The sequence below is a fragment of the Antrostomus carolinensis genome, unplaced genomic scaffold (genome assembly GCF_000700745.2).
Source record: "Antrostomus carolinensis isolate BGI_N321 unplaced genomic scaffold, ASM70074v2 scaffold5632, whole genome shotgun sequence".
In the NCBI taxonomy this organism is placed as follows: domain Eukaryota; kingdom Metazoa; phylum Chordata; class Aves; order Caprimulgiformes; family Caprimulgidae; genus Antrostomus; species Antrostomus carolinensis.
The window spans coordinates 9448-24050 of NW_010301478.1; the positions used below are offsets into that span (position 1 = coordinate 9448).

At 38.9% G+C, this 14603-nt stretch overlaps 1 protein-coding gene across 1 annotated transcript; it reads left to right on the forward strand.

Annotated features, from left to right (window-relative positions):
* Positions 1-239: 239 nt before the first annotated feature.
* On the forward strand, positions 240-13712 carry TECR (trans-2,3-enoyl-CoA reductase; the record flags this gene model as incomplete). The annotated part of the gene is made up of 12 exons (XM_010163458.2): positions 240-326; positions 836-887; positions 1211-1255; positions 2599-2702; positions 4781-4896; positions 5016-5121; positions 10045-10117; positions 10208-10251; positions 11477-11534; positions 12261-12349; positions 13359-13404; positions 13499-13712. Coding segments are annotated over 12 exons (948 nt in total), but the record flags the coding sequence as incomplete, so codon positions are not given.
* Positions 13713-14603: the final 891 nt, after the last annotated feature.

Genomic DNA, 14603 nt, shown 5'->3' on the forward strand with positions numbered 1-14603 from the left:
TATATCCAGGAAGACAATTTATTTGGTAGGGGGTTTTTTTTGTTGTTGTTGGTTTTTTGTTGTTGTTGTTTTGTTTTTCTCCAAGTTGAGAGCTTTGAGAACCTGGCTATGATTAAAGCTGTCTCTTGAGCACATCAGAAGTGTTTTTAAAACAGTCCACAGATTAGAGAAAAATGGTGTCTCACTCTGAACAATGATTGTGAATTTGGGAATCAACTAAGGCTTTAGAGTTAATTTAGCCAGTAATTAGTAATTATAATTTTGTGTCCTATCAGGTGGAAATCCTTGATTGGAAGACAAAGAAACAGCTATGCTTCCTAGATAAGGTAAAACAAAAAATCTGTTTAAAATGCTAGGTGTCTATTTAAAAATTCCTAAATTTTCTTAAGGAAACTTAGTGTTTATGAAGGGTGTTTCTTCTCCTGGTAGCCTTTCTTTGGCCACTGAAGAGGCAACAAAATTATGCACACTTCATACTGACTACAGAGTACTTCAACCCATTCCAGAAGGAGCTTTAGGGTAAAGAGCACAACTTCAGCTGCCTCACTAAGATAGTGCCAGTTGTGCCGTACTCACTCATAAGCCATCAAACTGTCACTGCTGTTGTAGTAACTCTTGATCACTGCTAGAGAAGCTGTCTGTGAAACAGATGCCACAAATTGTCCTCCCTTTTTCCTGTAAGAAGTACTTTGAATCATCCATACCGATCCTAGCCACCTGTAAGAAGGTTATACTGTTACCTTGTCTGTGTCACATTTCTACTTGTACAGTCTTACACCTAGTAGTTGTCTTTCAAAATATGCATCTTACATATACAATATTTTTTGTTACCTAGGTGGAACCAAATGCTACAATTAGGGAGATTGGATTGATGTTCCATAAATTATGTGAGTATAACTTTTGCAGCAGTTCACAGAATATCCAGTATATAAATAGGAGAAAATGGCATAATTTGAAACATCATGTACACACATATAATGCTAAGTAACCTGCACATGAACGTCATCACAGTGAGATTTCAACATAATTTTTTTTATACCATCCTGATACACCTTTGTATTTTTTCTGCTGCATAATTTCTCACATTCATGTTGAATAAATATTCCTAAAAATCTCTAATTAAAACTTATCTTGTTGTGTTGCATTCATTATACTAGTGGATCATCTAAACCAAACATTGTATATCACACAATTCTGTATGGTCTTACAGATCCTCGGTGGTATCCAGCAAGGCAGTCGATAAAACTTGATCCAAGTAAGTACTTACGAGGACTAGAGTAACAAAGCTCTGAGCAGGGGCCTGGCATAAAAGGTGCACTTTGCATGGGTATTAGCTCTTAGGAATGAGTTTCCAGCTATGTTAATGAGCACTATGAAAGCTGAAGAGAATCCAGAAGAAATTTTATTCTTTGAAAGTATTGAACATAGGTCCATCCATGTGCCTGGTGCTTGGTAATTAACTCAGGGGTCTGCATATTGTTCCTATGCACTTTCTAACTACCAAGTACTTTTGCTTTGAAGACAGGCAGCACAGAATCTAATACTAATTTCCCTTAGCTGCAGTGAAATGATCGCCACAGCAATGCTCAGCTGGGAGTACTAAAAAGGGCTATGAGTTAGAGCTATCAATTCACATAATCCTCTGCTCTCAGGCAGGAATTACAGTTCTTTTGAGGTAAGCTAATGCAAAACACATTGCAATGGATGTAGGATTTGCTGACAAAGCTGATGCCAGCTGGCTGATTTCATTAATGCAGTTGTAGGTGTTGCTACTAGAAGTCTCTTAGTATGCGGCCTGGGTGCACAAACAAAAATCTAATTGCCAAACTGTGTTAATTAATTTTAGCATTCAGTATAAAATGTAGCACTGTCTTCTTTTGCTTCTGTTAAGTATAATTTTATTTAAACAGTCCCTTAAAAAGCATGCTGGTGAAGATTAGTTCAATGCGTAGAATCTGTCTGTGAAAACAGGCATATGAATATCTTATTTCCTTCTTCAAAGATGTACCTTGTCAGATTCCTCCATGGACTTATGTTGTAAGACTTGCCATGCAAAAATGCTGGCCTTCTGGAGATTCCCCTGGATCTAGGCATTAAAAGCTTGAGTACCAGCTCAAGTCCTGTAGAATCACCTCCTAGCTGGCTGGCTGGGAGAAAAGGAGGCAATGAAAACCTCTGTAGGAGAGCCTTCCAATCTCAGCTTATCCTAGCTCCTGTTTGTCTGACAATGAGCAAGGAGAAGAGGGGAAGAGAGAGATGGAGGTGCAGCTGACTAGGTCAGTGAACTACGTTAAAGAGCAGTGACCCATCAGCAAATTCTGCTGTAGCAGTGATGAAGCAAGTCTGCTGGACTAGGCAGGCACATAGAATTGAGAATTCTCCTAACTGTTTTGGTGCAAATAGAGGATCCAGGCTTATACGTGATTACAGGGATAAATCAAAATTAAGTATAAACAATCTTGTTTGTTTATTGAGATTCCAGTAAACCCACGTCATGTCAAAGAACCTCACAGATTGGTTAAAGCACAATATAAAGCTAGTATGCTACCAAAGTTGACTTGAATTTCACTGAGATGTAATTACTTCTTTCCTTCTCAGAAGGAAAGTCCCTGAGGGATGAGGAAATCCTGCAGCACCTCCCTGTTGGCACAACTGCTACCTTATACTTTAAAGATTTAGGGCCGCAGATAGGATGGACTACGGTGAGCTATGCTTCAAGTCTGAGCCATTTTACTGGCTATTTGTCCATAAGTAATCCTTACATCACTTATTGTGTCTCTCCAATATTTCTGCATGATGCCTGCTCTGATACTGGATGCGGGCAATGAATCATCATTGCTTCAGTTCACTTCATCAGGGAAAGCAGTAACCAAATATTCTGAATGACTAGTTCCCTGGGAGAGCAGCAGTGGAAAACTTGCAGCAGGGTAGGCTGGCTTTACTGAACTAAGGTGCAGGTTCTCAAATGGATTTAGATGTCTACTGCAAAATCACTAGGAACTAGGTGTCTAAATGCCTTTGAGGATCTGGTTCACAAGGCTCGTATAACACTCTTGACAAAGATCAGGATTATACTCTTATGAGTTTATCCTGCAAAGAGGCATGTGAGCAACTTCACATGTCAGTAATTGGAGTGACTTCAGCAGGAAAAAAAGCAGGAAAATGCATGAAAGTAAGATCAGTTAGTGATCTGCATGTGGCTGCATCCCAGGATGCTGGTGGCAGGCTAATGACAGCTGATCATTTCTGCAATATTAGTAGCCATCCACAAAGACCTCGCTCATTTACTGTCTTAGCTCAAATGCAAATTCTGTCACAACTCACTTGGCAGGCAACACGGGACTGTTGTTTATGCAGTGAGGTGACCAACAACCCTTCCAGTTCTTCAGAAGATCCGTGATGCACATACTGCACTAGTTCTAATGAAACAGTACAGCATGAAGGGAAAAGTACCCTGTAATTTAAACACACATTTTCCATTTCTTAGCTATGAGACATTAATAAAATCTTGTGTTAACAACCAATAGCAGAGATAACATTCATAGCATGTAAAATAAAAAAGTCAAATGTTCTGTAAGACTGAATTTTCACATCATTATTTTGGATGCAATGCTGATAAATCAGGCAGCTACTACACAATCCAAAAAACAGTAAGACAGGCAAAAACTTCTAATGGCAATGCAGACTCCAAGATACACATTAATATATACTAAAATATCACAGTGCAGAGTAACACCAGACTTCTGCCATTCCATAATCTTTCCTTTATATTCTGCTCTCCCTGCCCTTCAAGCTACTTCATTTAAATGAAAGCCAAGAAATACTTCAGTTTTATCAAATAAAAAAGACATCTACAATCAAATCCAATCTTCAGCAGAGAAAATGCTAATTGTTACAGAAGTCGATAGCACAACTTTTCTCATTGTCAAAATAACTCTAAACACATTAGAAAACAGTGGTTGTTTTTTCGTTTTGTGGTGGTTTTTTGTTTGTTTGTTTGCTTGTTTTTTGACAGAAGTACAATCAATTTCCCTTCTTTCTCTGTTAATGAGGTATGAGCCTACCCTCCTCACTTATAGAAGAGTGGACAATTCAACTGTTAATGTTTGGTCCAAAGTTAACTTCAACTTAAAGTGATGTTCCTAAGAAATACACACCCATCTGAAATTAAATCAAGTTAGATAATAGCTTCTTTGGTTTTCTCTCTTTTTTCCTTTTTTTTTTCTTTGTGTTCAGAATAAAGATTGTTTGAATAAAAAATTAATTTATTGTGTCCCAGGACATCTGCTGTGCTAACTGTTCATACAGATGGGGTCAGCTGTGAACACTTACAAGCTGTGTTTCCAGTTTACACCAAACTAATTCATTAGAAACAAAACTTCTCTTTTTCAAGATAAATTCTTCACCAAGTTTAATTTTAACCCAAACTAAAGCAACAGTTTTTGAGGGCAAGAGGAGGGTGAAAGTTGCATAAATGTAACATGCATGCATATTTATCATCATCTCTGGGCTGCCATTATTATCCTTTCATACCCATAGTGTGTCAGCTGCACTGGTGATGGCTGTTTGTATGCAACTGAGGCAAATGCACTGCAAAACATTTATGTGCATGTCTACCAGTTTCATGGTCCAAGCCCAAACTTTCAATTCCCTCCCTGCCTCTCTAAATGCCATCCTGGGTCAGTGGAGGTGTTTATCCCACTGCATTAGTTATCACAAAGAAACCAAAGCGAAACCACCATCTGATTCAGCTGTCTAATTATTTTCTCTCTTTTTGCAGGTATTTTTGATAGAATATACAGGCCCATTGTTCATCTATTTTCTGTTTTATTTCCGCATGCCTTTTGTCTATGGACTGGATGAGAGGTTTACATCAAGCCCGCATCCAGTAGTTAAGTAAGTCCGTTTGCAGGCTGGAGCAGTATTTCTTGTTAGCATTGTAGTCTTATTCCAAATGTCTTGCTACACTTGTTTTTTTTAAGCACTCTCAAATGCTTTTGTCTTGCTGTTTCTAGCTTGGCATGTATCTGCCATTCTTTCCACTACATCAAAAGGTTGATTGAAACAATATTTGTTCATCGGTTCTCCCATGGGACTATGCCACTGAGGAATATTGTGAAGGTAAATTGTGTCAGAATCTATCCATAGCCCCCCTTACGAATCCAACCTAGCCAACCTATGCTCTGCCCCGCAGCACAGATTTTTTGGTGTGGCTTTTGTAGTAGCGCACAGCAAATCTCATCCACAAAGCTGTAGTTCTTTCAAAAGATTTCTTAATGTCGCTATTGTATAACCCACATTGCCATACTGTTACTCATGTTATAGTATTCTCACTGCTCTTTGAGAATTTTAAACCTCCAGCATACCCTTCCTTTTCACTCAGCCAGCTCCTTGGACTTGAAGGTTTTGGTAACCATGTTAACTTTTAAGGTAGCACAGGCAGGCATAATATTGGGAGGGTTGCTTTTTTATTAAAAAAAAAAAGAAAAAGAAAAAAATCTACTTTTTGTAACAGTAATTTTACCTTGCCTTTGCCCTTACTACTCTCTTTGCTGTTAAGCAACTGTTAATTTACCTTTAGTCCAGCCAAAAGCAGCTTGGTTGTTCTGCATTTTCTCCTCCTGCGGGAGCACTCCCTAATGCGACCAGTGCTGCTGTGGCATAGGGCAGCTGTTGAGATGCAGATCCCTTGTTTCCTAGATGTCTGCAAAGTAGTACAGTGAACTGCATGGTTATGCATGGGCTGTGGTTCTTTTACAAATGTTTGCAATGGAGTACACCCTGGTATTCAAAAATACGCTTTATACTCAGGAAGACAGGAGAATACAATCTACAACTGCAAAAGCATATAGTATAGTATCAGCATTTGGGTGTTGAACATTTGGTATTTAGACCCCTGGAATCTGTGTCATGGCAATGATACTGCCAGCAGCTGAAGCTCTACCTTCTGGCTAACTCCTTATAGCTGCGCTGCAACTCTGGCAGTTCTGGCGATAGCTTCACGCTTTCTAAATGGAAGGACGGTCTGCTGTTGAGCAGTGGCCCTCAGAAAGATTCCTCCCTAGAAATTGACTGTGTTTTCTGCAGCAGAAGAGTGCAAGGGTTGTTAAAAGGCTAGCAGATCTCTTAAAGACTTGTTCTTGACACAACAGTAGCTAATGCATGCTAAACAGCAGATAAATGAGCAACTTTACCTTGAAAAAGAATCCGTAGAGTGTGCTAAATCTTCATTTTCTGACTGCCATCTCTGACAACTACTCGTTCCTTTCAGACCATACAAACTGTTGTTGCTAAAATTTACATTTGTACCAGTCATTCTGGTCAGTTTTCCTTTTCCACCTTCTCAGGCTGGTGGTACTTGGTTTCATCTGTAAAGTTGCTCACAGTTCTTCTCATGCTTAGCAGTGCTTGGGTTTGATTTGCTTTTATAATTTCATTGACTTTGGTGGTGTTACTCCAAAATTATGCCGGTGAGAAAAATATTACATCCTCTTCCCCTTTTTCTCTCACATACAGATGGTAGACAAAGCTTACTTTAAGTGTTTGACCACATACATAGCAGATACAGATAATTTAAGGGAGTGGAGCATCTCCCTTATGAGGAAAGGCTGAGGAAGCTGGGTCTCTTTAGCTTGGAGAAGAGGAGACTGAGGGGAGACCTAATTAATGTTTACAAATATGTTAAGGGCAAATGTCATGAGGATGGAGCCAGGCTCTTCTCAGTGATGCCCAACGATAGGACAAGGAGCAATGGGTGTGAGCTGGAACACAGGAGGTTCCGCTTAAACTTGAGAAAAAACTACTTTACAGTAAGGGTGACAGAGCCCTGGGACAGGCTGCCCAGGGAGGTTGTGGAGTCTCCTTCTCTGGAGACATTCAAGACCCGCCTGGACGCCTTCCTGTGTAAAATTGTTTAGGTTCCTGCTCCGGCAGGGGGACTGGACTAGATGATCCTTCGAAGGTCCCTTCCAATCCCCAACATTCTGTGATTCTGTGATTCTGTGATTTATTTCAAGGCGACAATGGAAAGCTATCAAGAGATGATTCAGTCTCAATAAGCAGAGATCTGAGACAGGAATTGGTGAGATTTGTGATTTTCATCCTTTGCTTACCAAATGGAAATAGGAATAAATGATGCCATAAAATGCAGCAGGGGTTCACCAAAAGCAGTTCATGCTATACACTAACATAGTATAATTCTAAGATACGTGATTTTTCTAGACAATGGAAAGGCAGAATACTGATTTATCTGGACTTAGTAAACAACTGGCTCAGGGTAAGACAGGGATTAATACAAAAATTGTGAGGTGATAAAGGAACTGATTAAAGGAAAGATGATCATGGATATGCCACAAAAGGATTGGTCAGACCTTTAATAATTGGGAGGTACCAGTGGAATTCCTCAAAGATTCGTCTTATAACTGGTCTTACTGAACATTTTCATGGGTAAAAGAAGGGATATTGTTGCTTTCTATAAAAACATCTGGAAGAAAAAAACTACTAGGTCTAAAGAAATACCATTTAAACCAGAAGACAATATAATGAGACAACAAAAAGGGTACATGCTGGTCATTAATAAACATAGGCAGGGCATTAAGAAATAGGAACCATCAACTGGAGTAGAGAAGAAAAAAATCCTGACTATAACTTTGTAAATTTAGGAATAATTTATTTATGGGATTCCTGCAATATCTCAACTTGATCCACAAAATCTTTTTATAAGAGATTGTTGTAAAGCTTTGTTACTCACCTGGAAGATGAAAGATTCACAGAAACAACTTATTTATTTCTGTTGAGTTTATGAAGGCCCATGTACTCTGGTGTTCCTATCTAGACCTCACTGGAGGTTTCTGTATGAACAGAAGTGTTCATACAGAACATACATGTATAAGTGGTTTTTGAGCTGCCAGTGGCAGCTGGACATTTGTAGTGTTACTGCTAAGGACCTTGGCAGTGGCAGACTCCACTCATCTTAAAGGCTCCTTTTCATATAACTGAGGAATACTCTTGCAGTAGATCATGTTCTTTGTATGAATAGTACTTGTTCAGTTTAATTACAGCAGGTTTTGTTGGGAGATAAGCCATGATAATTTAATTATTTAATTTTACTTTACTGAAATCCCTTGCCATATCATCCATACTGTGCCAAGCCCCGAAGTTAGGGAAAGTTCCAAGTTTACAAGAACTTGTTTCCACCTCAGGTTGTACAGCAGTTATTAAATTGTAGTTGATGGAAGAAGCCAGTGTTAGGGAGAAAGCAGTAGTTTATGGATAGGACACTAACTGGATTGTTGAGTCATTCTTCTGGCTCTGCTGCTTTTCCTGGGGAAAAGGAAAGTTGTCAGAGGGAAGTTGCTTAATCTATCTGTCCCATCTGATCTGTAATTATTGGTTAATGATTTGCTTCTTCTCATCAGTTATCTATTAACATATAATCCCAGAGCAAGGACAGACTATGTACTTGTATTACAGCATACCCAAAAGGGTGTCCATTTTGTCTGCGGACTCTGGGCACTTCAATGTTCAATTAACTCTGAAAAGAAAGTGGAAATGCAACTGAATGTTTGATACAGCTGCCTGCAGCAGATGGGGAGGCTTACCCCTCACCAACATTTTCAGAAAAACGCATTGTCAGACACTGCAGGCAGCTCGTGTGGGTTGCAGATGCTGAGGTAATCACTTTTCATGGTATTATTGCTAGAAATGCAGTTCTGGTGTATATATATGGGAAAAAGGCAAAATTCAAAGCCAAAAAAAAAAAAAAGAAAGTTAAACCTGTCAGGAAAAGAAAGAATGAAGCCTTGGATAAGAATTTTGGCTGCATAAGCAGGAAAGGAAAGCTGTGAAGGAGGGAAAGCAGAAAGATCTAGAAATGTGTAAGGTATGTGAACCTATTGGAAGGCCAAGAAAAAAGCATCACCAGAAAGAGTAAGAGGATCAGTCTTTTACTCAAGAGTGAAAATAGGAGGGAAGGAAAGATAAGAGGAAGGAAAATAATAGGAGAAGTGGTGAAAGGAAAATAAAGAGCTCAGTTTTTGTCTTGCTGCAATCCAGGTGATAATAAACATGCCCTAGAACATTAAAAACTGAGGCACTAGGTTTGATAAAGGAAGAAATCTCAAATTATGAGAGGCAAATTTATGAGTTGTTGTCAAGAGTCTAAGTCTGTCTGCAAGAGAACAGCACCTAGAGGTGAGCGCATAGAGGAAGAGGAGGAATGGTCCAGGAACGGGCCTCCCTCCTACCTGCAGATATATAAGGAAGGAGAAGATAACCTGTCACCAAGATATTGAAACAGCAATGAGCATCAGAAGAAAAACCACAAGAGGCAGGGCCAGAAAAACCAAACAAGAGGTAGAGATTGTAATTGTAAGTATTTTTTCTGTGCATGAAGCCTGTGAACAAGCTCTGACATTGGCCAGGAATGAGTACAGCCATTGGTGACAGCTGTGTTACCACAGTTTAGAGGATGGAAGCTGGATTGCAGGAAGCCAAGGACAGCAGCAAAAGGAGCAAGCTGAAGATATCACAGTGAAAGGGCAGAGGAAAACATCAGACATGATGACTTTAGATAGGAAAAGTTAAAGCACAGGAAAGACAGAAGGAGAAAAGGCGAGAGATTGGGCAACACAAAGTAATAAGCAGAGAAGAGAGCACAGTGCCTAAATCTGGCTTTACAAAGTCTCAGGGGTTAGCAAAACAAGTGTCTCTTTAATATCCACTCTGCATGGTACTTCATCTTTGGCCAAATGCCTTGCGAGACAAGATACATTTGTTTTCAACAGTATGATCATACTTTCTAAAACTGTTTATAAACTTAACAGCTCCAAGATATTTTAGAGGAAAACTTACTCTCTGAGCACTACTTCCTTCTTGTTATTTCCTGTTGTCTGCTCCCATCTTACCACACTTAGTATTGTCATTTTTTGTTGTATTAGCAGCAACTTCAAGGATCAGCCCAATTCATTGTTATCAGTGGTCCTTGCAGTGAATACTAGCCTAGAGGACGGTACTAAAACAAAGAAAAAATTATCTGTTTTTCAGAACTGCTTGTATTACTGGGGATTTGCAGCTTGGCTTGCTTATTACATCAATCATCCTCTTTACACTCCTCCTTGTAAGTAGCAAAACAGCCCTCAATGCAATTTAAGTACTTATGTGTTTGTATATTAGTACTAATCATATGCAAACTTTTTTTTTTTAATAGCGTATGGGAAAAAACAGATAAATTTTGCTGTGATCATGTTTCTGGTAGGTTTGTTGCTCTTTTTATAAAATGCTAAAACATGTTGCTTTATTCTTATGTTGTATAAGTGGAGGAGTAAGAAGCAGATACTTGAACACTTGGGACTTACTACTAAAGCTGACTGCTTGCATGCAGAACAGATAAATCTGTCAGTTTTTAACGTGATCTTGTACACAAGGGAAGATTTTGATTCAGTATCCATTCCAAGTCTGAGATACATAGCTGCTGGGATGATCTCTCATAATCTTTAACATGGAACTACCAGTTTGTGACACTGTGTTTAAAAGCCAGTGAATATGTTTTGTGAACTGTTTATTGAGTGCTAAGAATCACAACAGGTCATAAAACTCAGAGAACTGGCCAACCTAGGAACATTTCATCCATGCAGAAGAAACATCAGTGTAGCTAACAAGTATGTACACCCATTTTTCCTACGTATGCATAACTTGTTCAGAACATCAGCTGTTCACTTGCTTTGAGAAACTAATAATCAGTGACTACAGGATCTCAAAGCAGCTTCCCAGTATGAAAATTCCGAGTTAATAATCTATTCCCATTTTAAAGAGAGACTGAAAGCACAGAGCTGGGAATAAAACTCAGGAGCTCTGACCACCAGTCATTTGCTTTAATAGTAATGCTTTGCAGACACTGGAGACTGTCCATAGTCATATAAATGGGTCACTTCAATACACTTTCTGCATAATTGATTGGGGAAGCATTATTTAAAACCAGTGGAGGAAACTGGGTCAATTACATTTCGTGATTCATATCAATTATACTCTAGAGAAGAAAACTTACCTTCCTTGGGGTTTTAATAACTTTTGAAAAACCAAAGCTATCCAAATCAATTTTTTGGATATTTTTAAAGACATAAGAATAACCAAAAGATAAAGCAAGTATCTCCTGGATTTACTTTTATCTCCTTTGGTTTATTGCCTTTAGATCTCAAGGGGATTATATAAGTAGTATATTTGATCTTTCAGACACTGAGTCCACATTTGCTGTTAAATCCATAAAAATAAAATCAAGTATAATATGGACTCATGTTTGAACAAAGACATTCCATCCTCCTGTCAGACAGCAACCTTGGTTAAGGATATTTATTACGTTTATAATAGATTCTTTTTTTTTCTTTTTTTTTTTTTTTAAAGTAGCCCAGGAAATAACAAAAGGAAGAAGAGTAAATAGAAGGGAAGCACATTTTTAACTCTGTCATGCTTTCTCTTGCAGCTGTGTGAAGCTGGAAATTTTTCCATTCACGTTGCACTCAGTGACCTCCGGAGAAATGGTAAAAATTGTATTATTATTTTTCACTCTTGTGCAGCCACTCAGTACTTCTACAGTTACTCTACCTCATGAAAAACCTGATCCTGGAGGGTGTTGATATCCACCAGCTGACTGCTGTGGGCATGAAGGTTGCTCAGCATTGTAAAGACTGGATTCTAGGGGGGATCAGGCAGTGCAAGGAATCCAACACTAGACTGTTAAACAGCACTTCTTATCTTATCTTACTGTGTTTTTTATTCGTTAGGGCCAGACTGCATTGGGGGGGAGCAGTTATATTAGTTACACTGGTAGTACCAAAGGAAACAGAGCTAGTATAAGCTATGCTTTGGTAAGCAAGGGAAAGTAATTTCACTGGTTTCTACAGGGGGCACAAGATCTCCACGCAGGCCAGGGTTCCCTGGGCACGAGCCAAACATCTTACAGCTATCCACTATGACTGCTAAAATCCCATTCTGTGGCACTCTGAGAAAACCTTTAACTTCTAAATCTAAAACTTGAGGTACCTCTTCTTACAGGAGTGACTGTGATCAAAGGCATATGTTAATGCCTTTCATTTCCTCACAGTTATCCTATTCCTTCTTGTGGGTCCAGAGGACATCCTGTTTTCCCACATCCTGCTTGTCGCTCTAACAGTGATGAGACACAGAAGTAGGCAGAGATGGGTTGTCTTTATAGGAAACAATATATTTAGGAGTGTGAATATTGTGATTTGTTTTCTAATCTATAGGATCCAAAATCCGTAAGATCCCATATCCAACAAAGAATCCTTTCACATGGCTGTTTTTCTTTGTATCTTGCCCTAACTATACATATGAGGTATGTATTTTCAAACAAGATGTTAAGATTTTAATTTTACTGAATATATTTTAATTTCTTTTGGAATGTTAAACATGGAAGAAACCTCTAAACCAGTTCAGCTCAATACATTTTCCCCTCCTCCCCTAAACCTCATCAAATCAGATTGCAGACAGGAACTTGTCTGCTCTTCCTCTCCTCCCTTGAGGCAGTACTTCCATGGCTAAACTTCAACAGACAGCCCAGACCCTGGGCCTGTGCTTCAGCGTGGCTGCTAGACAAGACAGATACACATAAAGCAGTGCAAATTTTGCAAACAGGAACAGGGAGATTGCCACTGAATGTGTGTTGCAATGAGGGGGTGGGGGCATCTGGTGGATTTATAATCTAAGAGAGCCCAGGAATATCACAGTACACAGGAAGATAGTGGGCAGATGAATAGAAGATATTGTGGTAGAGGAAATGGGGAAATAGATGAACAGAAGATATTGAGGTGGAGAAAACAGGAAATAGCCCCATTTTCTTAAGTTATACAGTAGCTTGTGTTGGTGGTGACTGCTTTAGAAGCTTGAATCAGTTTAACTCCTGATTCAGTTCAAAAGCAGTTAAAACCAGTGCAACTCTGTAAAATTCACTCTTGCACAGAAGGCCAGCATCAGGTTTTGACTTCAGTGGAGATAAACAGATGTTACTAAGAACAGCAGTGAGCCTCAGTCTGTAGAAAGTTATCATTCCTAGAACCGATGGAGGTGTGACAAATAAAAATTAGGCAGAGAAATGGAAAGGATGCTATGTTGTAAAGCTTAAAATTTTGCCGTGATGATAACTGTGGAAGCAAACATGAAGGTTTTGTTTGTGATAATAAGGCACTGTTCACCTTTTTGGCTAAAGGTTACTAATGCTAGAAATTGATCTGGCTGATCTTGGCTTTTTTATTTACCTATACTAGGACAAGGTTGTTTTTGATCAATAGAGACATAAATGCAAATGCTGTCACCAGAAATATTTTAAATTTCCTTGGCCAAAACAGGTGGGGACCTGGATCAGTTTCACTATCATGACTCAGTGTGTTCCAGGTGAGTAATATTTTGGTACTTCACCCTGAAGTAATGTCAGCAACAAGACAGTGGTTTTGACAATGAAATGTATCTTTTCCTCTCTTCCTTCCAGTGGGGCTGTTCACCTTGCTTTGCTTCATTCAGATGACAATCTGGGCAAAGGATAAACACTGCACCTACCTACGAGAATTCAAGGATTATCCAAGTCTTCGAATGCCAATTATTCCCTTTTTGTTGTAAGAAAAAAGGTTTAATTTTAATATTGCACGGAACTTCAAGAAGAAAAAGCTTATAAACTTCCTGCCAAATAAGTGAATTAATTTAAATGATTTTGGTGCATGTTGAATCTCCACTGCTGAGGAAAACTGTACGCACTTGAAAGCTACACTTCCTTACACTCAAGAATTCTCAACTCAGAAGCGCCTTCAAAAAATAAGGCTTCATTGCACAGCTGGTAGTCAAAAGCTCCTACAGTTCACTGTAACCTGATTGACTTAGATTTTCCTGTACTAGTCTATTTAGATTGATGGATCAGAGATACTGAGAAATCTGTGCTGAAAAGCAGCTCCAAATTTAGCAGTGGCATTCTGCAAGATGTAAGTACATTGGAACGAGGACATACCAGCTAACTACTAGAGAGCTCAGCTCAGTCAGCATGGCCAGCTGGCCTGAAGACAGTTGCATGATCTGCCTTCTTTGACTTAAAGAAGAGAATGTGCTGCCTGGAGGCAGGTGCTTTGTAACGAATAACAGTACCAAAGAATATGAATGGTTCCTCGAATAAAGAAATAGGCAATATATCAAATACCTGATTTGGGACTAACCCCTAATTTGCCAAAAGAATCTGAAGTAAGAAGTATTTGCAGTATTTGTGGATGTAAATCCTGCATTGTTGGGGTTTTTTGTTTGTTTAGTCTTCTTCATTAGTAAATTGCATACGAGTAAATAAGGCTCAGAAGATCTGATCTATGCTATATCTGTGATATTTGGCCTGTTTTTATATAACATCCTTGTGATACTAAAGGACCTTTTACCTAGCATTTTCTGTCAACATTCTCTGAATAATTTTTAATACACTTTGTAAATACATTAAGTGACTGCTAGTCCTCAGAATGCCAGCTCCCTTCCTATTTTCAGAGCCAGTGAGAAAAATCAGCTACATTTTGGACTTCCTGTGTTTTCTTTTTCACAAGATGTTCAGTGGGACTAGGTTGGGT